This window comes from Nestor notabilis, unplaced genomic scaffold (genome assembly GCF_000696875.1).
Source record: "Nestor notabilis isolate BGI_N333 unplaced genomic scaffold, ASM69687v1 scaffold3893, whole genome shotgun sequence".
Classification (NCBI taxonomy): Eukaryota; Metazoa; Chordata; class Aves; order Psittaciformes; family Psittacidae; genus Nestor; species Nestor notabilis.
Window position 1 is genome coordinate 92,746 of NW_009920446.1, and position 18,026 is coordinate 110,771.

General features: G+C 43.1%; 1 protein-coding gene across 1 annotated transcript in view; it reads left to right on the plus strand.

Moving 5' to 3' along the window:
• PTPN14 (protein tyrosine phosphatase, non-receptor type 14) overlaps positions 1-17,300 on the plus strand; it is a 72,151-nt gene extending 54,851 nt beyond the window's left edge. The window contains 7 exon segments of the mRNA XM_010010665.1: positions 1-462; positions 3,144-3,287; positions 4,294-4,512; positions 8,754-8,882; positions 9,796-10,030; positions 12,083-12,246; positions 16,820-17,300. The exon segment at positions 1-462 is cut by the window's left edge and continues 30 nt beyond it. Coding sequence (XP_010008967.1) covers positions 1-462; positions 3,144-3,287; positions 4,294-4,512; positions 8,754-8,882; positions 9,796-10,030; positions 12,083-12,246; positions 16,820-16,948 — 1,482 coding nt within the window. The 3' untranslated portion in view covers positions 16,949-17,300.
• Positions 17,301-18,026: the final 726 nt, after the last annotated feature.

The window sequence follows — 18,026 nt, forward strand, 5'->3', positions numbered from 1 at the left end:
CACAAAAAGACGTTCTCTGATGCTACAATGCTGATACACAGCAGTGAAAGCGAAGAGGAAGAAGAAACCCCAGAATCGGTGTCGCAGATGACAGCCCTCCATAAGAACATGGAGTACAGTGCCCAGCTGCAGGCTGCCTTGGCTAGAATACCAAATAAACCTCCTCCGGAGTATCCTGGGCCTCGGAAAAGTGTCAGTAACGGAGCCCTGAGGCAGGACCCTGTTAGCATTTCTGTGGCTGTAGCCAGGGCCAAGGCCATGAGGCCAGGGCCTTCCAAAGCCGTTAGTGTGTCTCGAACTGATCAAATGGCAATAAATGGGTCCTCGCTCGGGCCCTCTATCTCAGAGCCTGACCTCACAAGTGTGAAGGAGCGGGTCAAGAAAGAACCTGTCAAGGAAAGACCTGTGTCTGAAATGTTTTCTATTGAGGATAGCATTATAGAAAGAGAAATCATGATGAGGGTAAGTGCCTTCCTCTGTTGCAGTGGCTTCTTGGAAACTGGTAATCATACAGGTCAGTTTGCACACCAAAACCTGCTGGATCAGTAAACTGTGGGGAACAGCTGGGTGGGAAGATGTTGATTAGCTTAAAGTTACGAAATGTGATATTAAGTGCTACATCCCGTTTGGTTTCGTGGGTCTATGTGGCCACCAAAGGGGCTGATCTGACGCCCCAGTTTTGGGCTGTATGCTTCCTCCAATGTGGTTTTTCGCCTGCTGAAAAACCACGTGTCTCATCCAGCTGGTGGTGCCACCACCCCACCCGAGAGCAGTGCCAGCCCAAGGTGGGTGCAGAGCATGCACTGGGTGACGAGGAGGCTGACCACAAAGCCTCCCTTAGTACCTGCTCCCCTCTGCCTGCGTGGATTTGAAGGCAGGGTGGGCCTGAAACATGTTTGCTGAGATGGGAGGTTGTGTTTGGCACTAGCATTTTATTGCTTCTTTGCCGCAATGTCGAGTTAAGTATCACATAATCTATAACACAACGGAAACTCATTTGAGTTTTTCAGGTGATCTCTCAGATTGCCTTTCCTGCTACTTTATATGGCAGTTACCTGAATAAAACCCTGGTAGCTGTAGACTATGGATTGCTGTTTTTACAGTGACTGTAGGTTTCATTCCAGAAGCAGCAGATGGAGAGGCTGTGTGGCTGAGGATCTGGATTGTTTATTCGTTAAAAAATGTACTCAAGAATGAGAAATAGCACCCTTTTAAACTTGCAATGAATTCAGAATAAGAAGTATTTAAAGGCTCCAGTGCCACTGCAGTCAGTGGCAGAAGCATGAGGGGTGCTTACCATTTAGTGACTGAGGGATGTGCTTGATGCAACACTCTGAGAAGCGCAACTGCAGTCACAGAAATGTACCGTATTTCTTCAGAATTGAGGTCTGAAACAAAAACAATTCCTAAAGCAAATTAATAAACATCTAAATGGTCCAGAGCAGAAAAGAGCTTGTAAAGTACTAGATCAGTAACTAGTTAGATTTAAATACTATTGTGTATTCAGAGAAATTCGGAACATCTTTATATAGTTCTCCTTGGTTGTTGGTGATCCTTACACTGATGTAATGGCTAGGAATCAAACTTGGACCACTAAGTTGTATCATGGAGACTGAATTTAATCCTTGCAGGATCTTATACTTTAAATGTAAAATAGATACTTGACTGTAAGCAGTCAAGTCAATGTCTACTTCACTGTATCAACAAGCATATATATGCTCTTTTGATCTTCTGAGGAAAGGAAACATTGAGAAACAGGAACCCAAAGGATTTTAGGATGGAAATGAAGTTGAGAAGAGAGTTTAGAGATGGTGTTTGATTTTTCTTCCTCTGAATAATCATTCAGAGCAGCCTTTGGTCAAAAGGTTCTTTGTTGTTGTTGTTGTTTTGGAAGGGGTAGTCTTAGCATTAAGCTTTTAAAGTGGTTTCAGCCTAGGTCAGCAGTCTTAACACATGCAGACCTTCCTTTTGTCATAGGAATTGCATGTTATGACATATGGTAATTTGATGACCATGATCTTTTAAACACAGACTTTTCTGTTTTACTTTGCAAGGAGTAATAATAATAATAAAATCCCCAAACAAAGGAAAAATACTTGCATTTTCCTACTTTCTGAAAGCCTGAAAAGAAAGCAGATGGCTTTGGATTTTTGTTTTGCATTTTTTGTTTGCTTTTTACATAGTGCTGTGGAGGAGCCCAGTGGTGAGGAAAAAGCTCACAGGGCTTTTGAAAAATGAAGCCATTTACAGGTGTCTGAGGGCATTCATGTTCAGTAGCGTGTTTCTGTGCTTCTGCTGAGCTTGGCCTGTGTGGTGACCACACCACAGGCATGCACAGAACTAGGCTTCCCCTGTCCTCATCTCTCCTTCCAAATCCCACAGAAAGCATTAAGGAAATGGAGTGTAATATTCCTACTTCGAATACTTCTGGAGATGGTCTGCCTTCTTTTTTGATGTTTCAGCTCCCAGTGGCATAAGGAGGGCATCAGGATGAATCTAGAATTCATTCAACTCTGGTTCTCCATGTCACAGCATAACATGATGCGTGGACATGATAAACAATATCCCTTCCTGGCTGCTGATACATTCAGTTTCTGGGATATGTGAGCTCAGGTTTCAGTGCAAAATACATCCTGGGTGCTCTTTGGATCACCGTAGTAGCTGAGTGCATCAGAAGACTTGCCATTTTAAGGATTACCATCACAGAAGAGAAACAATGGCCTGTGTTTTACTTTTGGTTGTGATAGATTGAAATGATCGCTTTTTCAAAGGTGCCCCAGGTATCTTGGCTACAGCAGGGCTACTGCAACGTAACAGGGTGATGCTTTGTGTGTCCTACATTCAGCATAGTGTTTGCAGAAAAATGCTCAGGATTGTATTTTATGTCTTTGAATGGCATGTAAACCGAATTACACGCTGGGATTGCTGCTTTGAAATTAAAATTCTGTGCTCATGTAGGAGCAGGCCTTTGAGGAATAACAGGAAGAATAGAGGTTGTATTTGAATTTACGATGCTAATGGTGATCATCTGCATTCCTTGGCCAGAGAGTTGCAGATTTTGGAGATTAAAAAAACATTCCAGCATTTTACTGGCATTATAAATAATCACACAGAGATGAAAACGTGCCTTTTCTTGCCAAAAGAATCTAGAAAAGCAGAAGATGGCAGGCCTGGAGGCCCAGAAGAGGCCCTTGATGTTGGCAGCACTGAACGGACTCTCAGTTGCTAGGGTTCCAGTGCCGGAGGACAGCCAGGATGAAGTCACCAAGGTGCCAATGGATGAGAGGGTAAGACGGAGGCTCATGCGATGTCTCTCATTCCCTTTGTTCCCAGCAGCATGAACTCCCTAAAATACTAACATTTGATTTAAAATGTCGAAAAAATTCTCTTAGAAGTTTTTCAGAAGCATTAATGGAAGAGGTCTGTGGTTAACACTGGTGTGTCTTTGGATTCTGTTAAACGTCTGGAACGTTTACTCATTTACTGAAGTCAGTGAAAATTGAGACTATCACTTTTTTATGTGACCATACAAGCTCAAGCTGTAAATCAAACATTTTGCATGTTTTTCACTTCATCAGGCAGTTTTTCCTGCAGTGATCATCCATAGGTCCCATATTCCATGTTCTGGTACAACTGAGGAGTTCAGTTAATGTCTCTGAACAGGATTAAATTGGAAAACAAGAGTTGTTTGCCTTCTGATGTGTGCACATGTATATGGAATTTCAGAAATTAAACCCACCTGCTGCCATTAAGATTTGAAAGACATATTTGCAAAGAGTCTTTCTGGCTTTCTGGATAAAGATTTTCAGCCTTGTGTTGCCTGGTATGCAGACAACAGACCTTAACCTCTGCCTGTACACATGCAGGGTTGTGCCCAGCCACAGAAGTTGCATATTTTCAAGTTAGGGAGTATTTTGATAACGTGGACCAGATCACACTTCTTGCAGTACAATCTTCTTCCCTAAATATGAAATGCTTTTACAAGTATCTATTGTGGTGAAATCACGTACAAATTCATACTGAACTGGGATTGTATTTAGCAGGGTTTTGCTTTTTGTGGTATCAGCCTTAAAAAACAAGGAGGAAGAATGTAGAAATGTAAAATTTGCTTGTGGTTTTACTCAGTAGAAATCAGTGTGTGTCATGTTCCCTCAGATAAGCGCAACTGAAAGAAGCGAGTGAGAGACTGCTATGGCTATATATTGAAATTCAAAGAACAGATGAACAGGTCTAGTGGTAAATGTTCCTTCAGGCAGAATTAATGGATTGGTGTTCCCTCCTGTTAAATCTTAGTGCAAAATCCTGAAGAGGAAGTTGGAAGAGGGGATGGTGTTTACAGAATACGAGCAGATTCCAAAGAAAAAGGCAGATGGAATCTTCACCACTGCTGCCTTGCCTGAAAACACTGAGCGCAACCGCATCAGGGAGGTTGTTCCTTATGAGGAGAACAGAGTAGAGCTGGTGCCGACCAAAGAAAACAACACAGGCTACATCAATGCTTCACACATAAAGGTAAAACCTTTCTTGAACTTTGCTTTGCAAATGAAGGTATCTTAAAGCTGCTTTTTGCCTTTCTGGATGCGTATCAGCATTTTCTGTAGCTCTGGAGCTTCTGAAAAGGTAACTTAGAACACATTGTTGTACCTTTGTGTCAGCATCTCTGAAGTCCCGTATCAACTAACATAGTCATAGAATGGTTTGGACTGGAAGGGACCTTAAAGCTCGTCCAGTTCCAACTCCCTGCCACGGGCAGGGACACCTTCCACTAGAGCAGGTTGCTCCAAGCCCCTGTGTCCAACCTGGCCTTGAACACTGCCAGGGATGGGGCAGCCACAGCTTCTCTGGGCACCCTGTGCCAGTGTCATGCATGAGTTGATTTAATTGCTAGAGGCTGGGAAGTCATTTCAGAGAGGTATCTTTGCTTTATTGATGTCCACCTCTGCCAGCTGGTTGTGGAGCATCTCCATTGGTTAATGTAGAAAGAGATGCTGTGTTTCTTAAACCTCATGAAAATGGGTTAGACCATCCCACTACCTGCAATGTAGTGTGGTTGTCATGACTCTGTACCTAAAAGGATGTGCAGTCAGTATATGTTCTGATTTATCAGTCCCAGTAGCCTTGCAGGCCACTGGGGCACTGCAACAACCCCTGTGGAATGAGTCCCTGTGACTGACTGGTGCAGCCTGACAGAAATACTTCAAGAGGTTTGGCTGAAATATTTTTTCCATTTAGTAGCACATAGGATACGATTTTTAGAACCCAGGGATGGAGCTCCATGTATGCAGTTCCATGTCCAAAGCAACAGTATGTAGTTACAAGTGACACATTCACATAGATACTGCAATTATATACAAAAATAATGTATTTATTTCTTTTATGATGAGTTTAGTGATTTTGAAAGATTTTTTTAAGTATGGATTGGTAAAGAGAACATTGATAAAGAGACCACTTTACACCTTACCATATCTCTGGTTGGATACTGCATTGAGTATCTGTTTCAAAATAACTTTTTATCAAGAAACTTCAGATTTCTTCTTAATTCAATATAGAAATAATTTAAGAAATGGTCTGTTATTTACAAACGTGGCAGGTTTTTCCAATGAACTATCTTGCAGTGGCTGTAGCTGCTTGGTTTTCTTTAAGCTTCCAGTACTATTGGCAAAGTCCTTTCTTGGCTTTTACTCTACCCTGAGAGAAGTAACAGCACTCCTGTTCTGTTCTTGTCAGAGAAGGGCTATCTACTTTTTCTCATTGTCAAAATCCAAATTAAAAAGAAATAATTCAAACATAATAAATAAAATATCTGTTAAATTAATATTTTCCTGAGTAAGAACTTTTTAAAAGTTTAAAGAGACTTGCTGGCCTCCTTGGTTGTGAGTTACAGTGTTCATTCCTGTTCGTAGAATCACAGACTGGTTTGTGTTGGAAAGAACCTTAAGATCATCCAGTTCCAACCCCCCTGCCATGGGCAGGGATGCCTCGCACCAGACCATGTCACCCAAGGCTCTGTCCAGCCTGGCCTTGAACACTAGTAGATAGATACGGAGGTTTTGCAGGATCAGACATTGCTATGAGGGATTTCTAAGCCCAAAATTTTTCATCTGCTTTGTAGGACGCCAACAAAAAAAGAGATTCCTAACATAAATTATGCTCGCAAAGCAGCATTAGCCAGAAAAGAATTTTCCGTGGCTACTTTTGAGTCCACATTTTCCTTGTGTGTTAGTATTGGACACATCTCGCATTCATAGAGTACCCAGGAACACACACAAAGGTTCTAGCACATGACAAGAGTCCTTGCCAGTATTTTCCTCTCACCACTCCTAGTGGTGCATAGGGAAGCCAAGCAGATGCGCCTTTGCTTAGAAGGTGAAATTGCATCTCCAAAATTTACCTTAGTAGCACAGTATGTGTGTGTTTGCAGCCCAATATTCAGTTTCTAATGTCCCGCAGTTAGGGCATTAGAATGCAGTAAACATTCCAGACATCCCATTCCCTCCAGACTATTTATGGTCCTTTCTTATCATGTGCCAGAAGGCTGGATATTTGGACCAGAAGTCAGTAGACAAAAAGACTCCTATGTCTTCCTGGTAAGATCCATGCCTGGAGGATTCCAGCTCCCACTGCTTAGAAATAGAGTGTAATCCTGCTTATTTACCACTGACCTTCGCTGTTAAAATATGAAGATTGTCTATACCAGAGAGAAAAATTGTGATTAAATTTATGGATCAAGCAAAAAAGTTTTTAATACCACTTGGTTTGACTGGTCAGGTCAGTATTAACTTAAAAGTTCAGTAATACTGTACCAGCAGTACTGCAGACAAGCATGCAAGCACAAAACCGGTTTAGATGCAGGATGCTGGTTAGTGCTGCGCAGCTTGTATTCATTCCCACCTAGGAGAAGAACTTGAGGAGTCTGCCTGCACTGGTCTTGCAGATTTTATCCACCATTCAAAGAGGAGAATGCTGCATAGGAAGAATAAGAAAACGAGCTGATACACGGAGTTGAAAACAGTTTTCAGTGCAGAGAATAATGTGTTCTCATACAAAATGCTAGTTACAGGTGTAAAACCCCAAGCGTCTCAGCTTAATGAGCAGCTGTTTAAATAACAGAGAAATCCATTCTATTTCTGCAAATGTGTTGAAAGACCTGCACCTCAAATGCAGTATGTGGTTAAACCTGTCAGAGTTACTGATTGCTCCTTGTAGCGTTGTCCACCAGCACCTTGGTATTTGTGGACGTGTCGGTATTTCTGTTGTAAATCATGTTCTCTGGGATTTATAACTTTGTTGTGAGAAGTGACTCTGGGCTAATGCGGAGCATTAGGAGCTCTTAGTCTGAGAAGGGAAAATATTTTACCTTGCAGTCTTCCATTTGGTTTTCCTTTTTGCTGGTAAGCATATTTCCAACTGAGAGCTGGTAGCTGTAAAAGTGGTTTGGCTTTTTACCTAAAATGTTGGAAAAAAACCCTTTTTTAATAAACCTTTCCTGATGTATAGCAAATAAGCTCTCATAAAATCGTATTTTTTTATAAACAGGTGATTTTGTTGGTGGTGTTTTTTTAAACTTCATAAAGATCTGCCTCGGTCAGGTAAATGAAGCAGTGTTCTACACTCCAAGGGAATGCTGGGTCTCTTCAGGGCACTACCTAATTGACAGTGTGTAAATCTGTATGTCTGTGCTTTACAGATAATGGCATTACATGTTGTCATGCAAACGTTTCTATAAGATGTGGTTGGTAATCCAGTTAGGTGTCAGGAAATAGATCTGTATGATTACAGCTTTAGATCATTTTAAATTTGCCCAGAGAAGTGATAAATGCCCCATCCCTGGCAGTGTTCAAGGCCAGGCTGGACAGAGCCTGGGGTGACATGGTCTAGTGTGAGGTGTCCCTGCCCATGGCAGGGGGGTTGGAACTGAATGAGTTTAAGGTCCAATCCAAACCATTCTATGATTCTATGATATGAAAGCCATTTAATATGCTGGATTTACTTCACAGTAGTTTGCAGCTTCTGAACTGAAAAACCCAAGATGAGTGAGGAAGAGTTAACTTGAAATGAAGCCTGTCTTGATCTCATTACGAGCTGGCAACAGGCCCGTCTGAGCTCTGTGTTATGTACAGTGTGTGGGCATAACTGCATCCCCCAGGGACAGCTTGGCCACATCTTCAGCAGTGCTCAGTGTAATAAGAATCTGTTTAAGAAGTTATTTTTTGCCTGAGTGGAAAATACTTGAGGGAGATCCTAAACAGCAGAGGCCTTTAGCTTTCATTGTGGAAAATGTCATCTGCACTCAGGCTCTCTACACTACTGTTGTGTTCATTTGCAGCAATGCAGTGCTTTTTTAATGCATAGAGACACTTCCTCTGGTGCTCACTTTTTCTTTCATCGTGGCTGTCACCAAGCCCAAGAAGTCAGTCAGCTGCTTATTTGTATTTAAGCCATATCAGAAACAGAGCCTCAGCAAAACCCCACCAGCATCTGTATGATCCAGATGCAATGGCAAGAGAAATAGATGACATTTTGGTCAAAGCTTTATGTTTGTGGGCTTCAAGAAAGGACTTAAAAACACCAAAGATTGTGTTTTGTCAGATTTGCTCTTATCAAGGGATGATTCTTGTTCAGAATTCTGAGCAAAAGTGCGGAACAAAGTAGTCAAGTTTTCATTATGGTGTCTTTTGCTTAAGGGGCAGTTATGGGACAGGCACTGCTGAGAATTTGGGCACTGACTGTATTTTCTGTTCTTTATCTCCCAGGTTACTGTAGGTGGAGAGGAATGGCACTATATTGCTACCCAAGGGCCTTTGCCACACACATGCCATGACTTCTGGCAGATGGTGTGGGAACAGGGGGTGAATGTCATAGCCATGGTCACAGCTGAGGAGGTACGTAAAATCACAGAGCACAGTTCTTTCTGATGAGAGCAAATCTCCCATTATCATCACTTCCCACTCCAGGAACCCATTCTTTCTATCAACAATCCTTTTTCCTCTTGCTCTGTTTGAACATATGCCTGCTGTAATACTAGACATTGTAACTTTCTGATACCAAGTTTGGCAAGTGAAACAAGCAGCATTCCCCCTTCTCCCTGCTTCACTCCAGTGTGGCCAAACCAAAGAAAGATGTTTCCACAGAGAGCACTGAACTGCTCCTGGTTAAAATGACACAGACTTGCCCCCTGCCCGAGGCCGGTCCTGCATACCGTCACTCTTACCAGCTGCAGAGAGACCAGGAGCTGTTGCCTCTGTAGAAGTGTTTATGTTAAAAAAAAAAAAAAAAAAGAAATCTTTTTATTCTTATGCCAAGCAAAACAGTTATTTCTGTTGTAATCCAAGAGCTATGTGCTATGTTATAACAACTGGCACATGGTGCTAACTAACGCAGCATTCAGCTTTGTGCAGGGTTGCTGTTAGCAGACACAGGGAGTGCCACAGCACATCAAGTCACTGTCCAGTTCCCAAGGCTGATCAACAACAGATACTTAGAAGTTACTGAGGAGAATCTCCTTCCACTTAAAGGAGAAGCTTCTCCAGGAGAGTATCTGCTGAGGTGTTGTAAGCAGTAGCTGGCTTTCACCACAAGACAAGAGTTAGCTCTTCAAGCATTTTTACACTTAAATGTATGGCTGAGAGTTTGATGTTTCAATGCCTATTTTCTGTACTTTGTAGGATTTCCTCGTTCTTCCTGTAATTTGAAATAACTTGGCTTATCTGCAGAGTTTTATGCCCTCTGTAGAGAATTTTAGTTGCAGGAACTAATGGCTTTTTTTCTGTTTGCTTGGGTTTTTCTGTTATCAAGGAGGGAGGAAGAAGTAAGAGTCATCGTTATTGGCCCAAACTGGGCTCCAAGCACAGCTCAGCCACTTACGGGAAGTTCAAGGTGACAACCAAGTTCCGCACAGACTCTGGCTGCTATGCGACTACTGGTCTGAAGGTCAAGCATCTTCTCTCTGGACAAGAGAGGACAGTGTGGCATTTGCAGTACACCGACTGGCCAGACCATGGGTGTCCAGAAGAAGTCCAGGGCTTTTTATGTAAGATTTCTTTAACTTGCATGATAAAATACATCAAAGGTTGTTCACACTGGATTCAGTTCTCTGCACCTAGTCACATCTGGGATTGGTATTAAATGGCTATTGCTGAGCATATAAAGGTTGTACTTTGCTGTGATTTGGAGAAAAAAGTGGGATTCAAGAGGTAGGAACTAAGGTGATTGAGGATTGTGGCCCTGAAAGGCCTGACATAACAAGGATAAAAATCAGGCAGCAGCAGTGCTAAAGACTCAGGAAATTTTAAATACAGTACCTCTGTTGGCTGGTCTGTTAGTGTAAATTACCACTTCCCAGCTCCCTCATGAGTGTAGGAGATATTAAGCTGCAAAATGTGATTAGAGAGGTTCACATGTTAGTGAAATCTGGCACAACTCCTCCAGTTCCATAGGAGGCCATTATTGCTGATTTAGTTGTCCAGAGGCATCAGACTTTTTGCAAAAGAGCAGAGGGCTCCATCACATACGCAGTAAATCTGACCTCACTGCCACTCTTCTAACTACAGGTACCCAGGCAATAAGAAGGGCCTTTCCAATTAGATACGGTCCTGGTATATGCATTTCTGAGAGGGCAGCCATTATATTCATAATCTTCCTACTTCTTACCAAGCAATAAACACTACCCTATTAAGTAACAGGAATTCAACCATTACTTAACTAAAGCCACACCTCTGGCTTTGCAGTAGAGTGGGATGTAGAGACCTTCTAAGTTACCACTGAAGGAGTCTGCACATGGTGTACTGATGTGTTGTTGATGCCTGCCCCTCTTAGTTCCTGACAGCTCTGCAACTGCAGCAGCAAAGCTCTTCTACAGCTCAGTCCTCCCTCACCAAGGTCCATTAGTTCTACCTCAGTCTTGACACAGCTACAGTCCTTTAGTGATGCCCTTCCTTTTACACGGAATAAGCCTGATGTCAATAACATGTTCTTCTTTTCCCAGTTCTGTCACCAAGGCAGAAAATAAAAATGACATTTCAGTTTTGGCAAAGGAGTGCCATGGGATCTGGCTTTAAGGCAAAGCTATTGCCCAATTCCTAGTTTAGTTTCCTGCTTTATTTCTCCTACCAACCCCTGTAAGCAGTCGTTGGGTGTGGCAGTAATTGGAACCCGACTGTCCTCATTTCATCTGTCCCATTTTTTGCCACCATGGACAGTCCCATTTCAGTGTGTGCATTAAAACACAGCTTTTCTGATGTTGCTGGGCCTCTAGCTACAGCTGCCTGTGTCAAAAGGACTGCCCAGGCTGCAGTGCCGTGACCAGGAGTCAGGGCAGGAGAGTTCAGCTCACACCTCACTTCCCATTCTGACTGGTGGGAAGTGCCTAAGAGTTATGCATCTGGACCTATGTTTCTGGGTGAGGTCCGTCATGTTTGTCATGCATCTGGCCTATGCTGGAATGATGCTTAGAGCTCAGGGTAGTTGTTTATGGAGTGTTTATCTAACCAGGTGACACAAGACAACTGTTCTTGAGTCATGCACTTTCTAGAAATGGCTGCAGGGGAAACAGACAATGAGCTCCCAGGAGTGCTGGTAACTGCTGAGAAACAAACCCTGAGCAGAGAGGTGGGTGAGATTCTGTCTCACTCTAGAAGTGAGGAGGGAGGAAGGGAGAATCAGGGCAGACGGATGCTCTGTTTCCATCTGATACTGTCTTTGACAGGCAGTAGTTTCAATGGGACCTAGCTGTTGTTTTGATCCCAGCCTGTTAATGGCAGGGATTGCTGTAAGTAATGTCTAGAATCATCTGCTTTGGGGGCTTGGAGATTTGCACGGGGCGGGGGGTGGTGGTGGTGGTGGAACAGAATTAAATTTTTTGAAAGAACTATTTAATTTAAAGGAGCAGACTCTCAAGTGATCACTGACACCCAGCTGGCAGTTCCTGCTCACTGCATCCTGGCCAAAATTATCAGTATGTTGTAAAAGCTGTGAATTATTGCCACTTGGACAAAGAATGACTTCTCCATATTGTGTTTTCCTCCCCATTTTTTCATGTAGACATGTAGCTGTCTGCAACCCTGCCTGCATTTTCTCTTTGCAGCTTACCTGGAGGAGATCCAGTCGGTGCGCCGCCACACCAACAGCGTGCTGGACAGCAGCAACCCCTGCAACCCGCCCATCGTGGTGCACTGCAGCGCTGGGGTGGGCAGGACCGGCGTGGTCATCCTCACCGAGCTGATGGTTGGCTGCTTGGAGCACAATGAGGTGAGTCAGCTGCTTCCTCCAGCCAGGAGCTCCTTCCTTGGCTGGCCAGCTACATTTCTGAGGTTAAAAGGCATTGAAGTGCTTGCTTTCTACTGCCTCTGAGAGATCAGGGCCTTAAATGCAACAAAGGTTTCCCATGGCAGGTTACTTGTAGTTTTCTTACAAGTTGATGTTACGTTTTTTGTTATTAGTGTTATTTTAATCCATTCAAAATTAGGGCTTTCTTCTCTAAGAGTTGAGTCTAATTCCTACCTGTATTTAATTAACAGCCTAGAGACAGCTTGTTACAAGGGCTACCTGAGAGAGGCTAGAGAATATCAGCTTCCTTGCTCTTTTAACTCCATTTTATTGCTCTCTAAATCCACTCCTTGGACTCCTTCCTCTCTTGTATTGTCTCTAATCTCATCTGGAACGAAACTTAACTGTGTTTTAAGGAACAAGTGTGTATGTTGGGGAATAGGGTTTTGGGCACTGCAGTCAATATGACAAGACTAGTAATGGAATCTGGAGTTAAGAGCACCAGCAGAGTAACCATGTGTAACAACTTGCTTTTCATCTGTGTTGTGTGTCATTGGGGAACTGTCCAGGCAGAACATCACACCTTGAATAACAACGTGCCCCCCAGTTTCAATGTGACAGCTATTGAAATTGGGGATTTCTGTTGCCAAAGAAACTGCTCAAAGACCAGAACCTCTTGTAGAGATAACAATGCATCAAGAGTAACAGACAGACATGTATCATCTGCCCCTCTCATTAATCAGCCACTGGAGGAGTTGCTTGAAATTCAGGGAAGACTGGATATATGCACCTGAAATGCTTGCCTGCTCTCAGTGTTACCACAGAGGAGTTACAGGTTTGAGACTTCCTGTGCATGGAAAAAATTGATGCAAGACATTATTTTTTGCTTTCTACTCTGTTATCTCCCCCCTCCCCTCCCCAGCTCGTCATTCTGTAGTTACAAGATCTCCTGTTGATCCTGGGCTCAGTTCAGCTGTGAACCTCCTCCAGCTCTGCTTTGGCCTCACTAGAGATGAAGCTGTCCTGTAGATCTGGAACACAATTTACACTTGTTTTCTTCAACTTTTTATTTGGGGGTGAGGGAGGAAAGGGGAAGGAGGAGCTAACCTGAACAGAAGGGACCCAGAGGTATGTGCTTTGGGAATCCTGCAGCCTTCCTGTGCTGGCTGCAGCTCAAGGAACTGCTCCTGTGTGGGGCAACAGCTCTGACTCTTGAGCTTGCTCGACTTCTTTCCTTCCACCATGGCACCTGGAAGTGACAGCTTGTGTTGTTCACACAGCAGCCGTGACATTTCTGCATGCCAGAGGAAATCTGGATGGCAAGAGCCATACCTGAACTGCCTGTGAGCACCAGTGTAGCTGCATCTACCTTACAGTAACCCGGCTGCGTGCACAGGAGCAAACCCCAACAGTTGTGCAACATGTTCTGGCCACCTCGGTTTGTCTGTGGTTTATGGCAGTCATCTATTTGGCAAAGAGTAGTTGAGTAGTAAGTGAAGATAAAGGCAGTGCTGCAACATCTATGCATGGGAGTGAGCCCTGACATTCAGGAAGATTCTCATCAACTTCACTAGGAGCTGATGGTAGTGCTCAATAAGGGATTTCTCTGGTGTCCCTTAATTAAAGCATTCTTTTGTCTTGATTAATGGTGAAAATCATCATTAATATTAAAGACGATTTTCCTTAAGGGCTTTTTTGCTCCAGATTGTGCTAAACTAATATTTTTTGCTTATTAAAACCTCATTAAAAGAATAGATTAACAGTATGATTTCACTTTGTGACAGGTACTGCATTGTGCACAGAGAGGGTTCCTTTCCATGCAGCAGTTTTGAAGTAGAATGAATTGGTTTTTTTCCTCAAATAGAATGACTTACTACTTCAGATGCTATAGTCTTACGAATTGGTTGATTTCCTCAGAAGTGTCTTAGAAAGTAGATGTGTTAATGTTAACATATTAGTGGTGAAGGGAGAAGGGGGAGGGAGGTTGGAAATCCTGATACAGACCGACTTGGAAAGTCTGCAGCACTGCTGGAACTCATTGAGTCGGAGGTTTCAGGTTTAGGTAAAAAGCCATGTTTAATCAAATTCTATACACCTTCAGTCACTGTGGCTTCTATGCAGTTGCTCGTTGAGTCTAAAGCTGTGTATCTGTTGCAGGGATGTAGTTTCAGTAATTTGCTGTCTAGTAAGTAATATGTCACATCATTACATCCTTACTGCTGTAGACATGTAGAACAAGAACATAATTGAGATCCTGCTCTACCAAGTTGTGGTTTGGACATAAACTCATGATTGCAGCTGCAGTGGATTTTCACAGGGGAGTTCCCTTAGTTTGGGAGTCAGAAACGAGTAACATTTTTGTTTGTTCTTTTTGCAAATGCCACCTCTTTTTGACATGTATGTTGCGGTGAAGGTGAGTTTGAAGATTCTGCTCACCTGGACTAAAGCTGACTACAAATAGAGGTCAAATAGGCAGAATGGAATTTTCCTTCATTTCTGAGATAAGCCAATCTTCCCAAGCCACATCATTTAGGGAGGTGCAGGGATCGCTGTGTGCTCACTGACAACCAAGGAGCTGTCAAGCACTGAACTGCTGAGAGAGGAAAGTGATGTGCAGATCGAAGCTGGCCTGCAGTTCTGTTGCAGTGGCTCAGGTGAGATCAGGTTCCATATGACTCTGCTCAGCAAGGACTGTGTGGCTTCTGTAAGCATCTGAGATCACAGGGAGGCTTTCTCTGAGTGAGCTGGAAAGAGCTTGTCTTGCTTTGCTCCTGTTTGAAAGTAACATGACATTACTCATCACAAATCTTAATGCTTGTTGACTCTCTAGAGATGCTCTTTTTTAACAGCTTGTTGGGGTATGTGGCAGAATATTCAGCCTTGTTTTCAGAAAGTGATAGCCTCTGAGTTAAGGCTCATTTACATGGAAAGGAGATGGAGTTTTATATGTATGGACAGAAATGGATATGCCTTACCTTGCCAGAAAACTTGCAGCATGCATAGAAGCAGCCCCCATGCTCATTGCATCTCCAAGGATTAGCAGCAGTCTTTGTTTCTGTCTTTTTCCAGGTACTGTGATTGTAACATTTCTTACCTCAGCCAAATCAAAAGACTTGCTAAGTTCCTTTCTGTGTTTCTGGAATGGCAAACTGGCATTACAAAGCACACTTTGTGTTGCCTGGTAGAGTAACTGGTCTTCAGTTTTATAACTTGAACTGCTAAAGAGTTTCCTCAAAAGTGGTATGTATCCGAGTGCTTGCATTTACTGCTGCCATAGAAAATCTGCATCCCTCATCCTGGGTCATCCTCCACGCTCTTTGAATCTGAGCCTGGCAGGCTGAGCTTCGTGGCTCCATGGCTTCTGAATAGCTCCTCACGTACCTGTTGTAGCAGGTAAATCACAATGACTTCATAGGGGTTTTTGCTCCCCAAATGCTGGAGATATGATGGTAACACCTTATGAAATTTGCAGTGTTTTCTCATGCTTTACCTCATGGGCCTCTGTTTCGGACAACTTGTTCATTAATTCAGACTGTTACAGGGTGCTGGTGCCCCAGAGTGCTCAGTGGGGTTACAGATGTCCCTTTACCATGGATCTCCTGATCCACCCCATTTACTGTGATTTAGTTCCTGCTGCAGAGCATTTTCAGGGCATGTGAGTGAACTTCCTTTGGACGAAACTGAGCTGGAAGAGACCTTCATGGAGAACACCTTAATGTGTCCAACTGCTTGTGGACATTCAGTAGATGGAACAGACTAATGCAGGCCTGAAGCCTGCAGGACATGTTTGTGGATACTGGGTTTCACTTGACAGATTGCTTTCTTCTATGTACTGGCACAGACTTGGCCGTGGCAGGTGTCAGTTTCTGGATCTTCTGGTGGCAGTGAGTCCCCTTTTCTTTTAGTGGAAGGATCAGTGTATTTGCCTGCACAGGGAACTTTTGTTCTTACGGTTCTGATGCCTGTTTCCCATTTGAAAAACTCTCAGATCCTGCCTCTACGAGTAAGTTTCACCATGGATCAGAGCAGAGGATGCCAGTGGCCATGGGGCCTGTTGATGCTCTCAGTGGTAGAGTCTGAACTGAGCTATTTAATCTTGGCTGTTTTAAGTTCTGTAGTAGACCTTTCTGATACATCTAGCCTTTAACCTTCGATAACACGATGTATTGAGTTATTTTCCTGAATTGAAAATAGGTATGTTAAAGCAGAAAAAATTCCACAGAGAAGCATTCTTTTATTAGGTGCTGAATTGATCTGCTGAGAGGTAATCAGTGGTACACAACTGGAAGACAAGTCTTTGGTCATCTGCCCATTTACATCAGTCCAGAAATTTCTGTAAGCTTTAGTGGGGAAAGCATTGGATGTGCAGATGTGTATATACTCCTTGACACAAAAGTTGGTAACAAAGTTGTAGTGTTTCACTGCAGTTGGTCATAATTCATTACATTCTATAAACATAGTGCAGTTCCCTGTCAGGTAGCTGATACTCAAGACAATGATTGTTTGGTTTAATGAACTTACAACCTTATGCCTTTTTCTCTCCTCTGCTTTGCAGAAGGTGGATGTTCCTGTGATGCTGAGAAACCTGCGGGAGCAGAGGATGTTCATGATCCAGACCATAGCCCAGTACAAGTTTGTCTATCAAGTGCTCATCCAGTTCCTGCAGAACTCCAGACTTATTTAACCTTTTCAAACATCCCAGACGCAGCTTTGTGGATCTGACTGAACCTTACTGATGAACAAGAGGAACTGCCTTGACAACGCTGTGTGCACGTATTGCACTTCTTAAAGTTGTCTGGAAAGTAAGGAATGCTTGTTCTTTACTAGAGTCTCCCACGGATTATTTTATACAAGATATAATTTATTTTTCTTGAAATAACTTGTGAATTACTTTAATAACTTGTAAAACTTACAGTGACCTTCAAACTGAATCCCATTCAGCATGACTGGTCTGCATTGTAACATGTCCATAAGGAAAGCAATCCTTTGTAAAGGTAGTTTGGTGGCTTTAGTTTTCTACACAGCTTCTGAAATGAGCAGTTATTTGGCAGTGGGCTTTTTCTCCTGCAAGAATATTCTGGACCCAGACATGTGGCGTCCATGGCAAGAACAAGACCTGCTACAGCTACAGTTCTGTCTGAGTGGAAGCTGTGGGAACACAGTCCTGGAGCAGGGAGCCCTGAGCCTCTGCGCATACAGCAGGGCACGTTACAGAGGGCTCAAACATGGGACATTGTGAGGGCAGAGCGTTTTGGGTGCTGAACTGTTCAAATTCCACAAGAATTAAGGTTTTAGATTAGGCCTTGAAAAAAAGCAATATTGGATCTTTTAAATGAGACCTTTGCTACTGTCTGCAATCCTTGAAGTGGTGCAGAAGAGCTGAAGCAGTGCAGGGTGAAGGGCAGTGACCTGGAGCAGGCTGAGGTCTGCAAATGAGTCTTTCTGGTAACTGTGGTGGTCTGTGGGTTAAACAGCAGAGGAATTTCAACTCAATACAGCTGAAAAATCCCGCAAACCAAGCACGTTCTCATGGATTACACTGAAAGTTTTATTGCCTTGAGGCTCACCTCCTGTAGAAAACAATCTCATTCAAGTGAGGCATCTCCAGTTGCTTTAGTTTCACGTGTAAACTACTGTCTTCAGCATTGTCACTATTTTACTTTCTAGTCATTTGAACTTTAAATGGTCATTATGGTCTTTCCTCCATATCTGAGATCTCCAAACAGTGACCCTTGAGAGCTTTAGCTCAGAGTCTGCCTGGA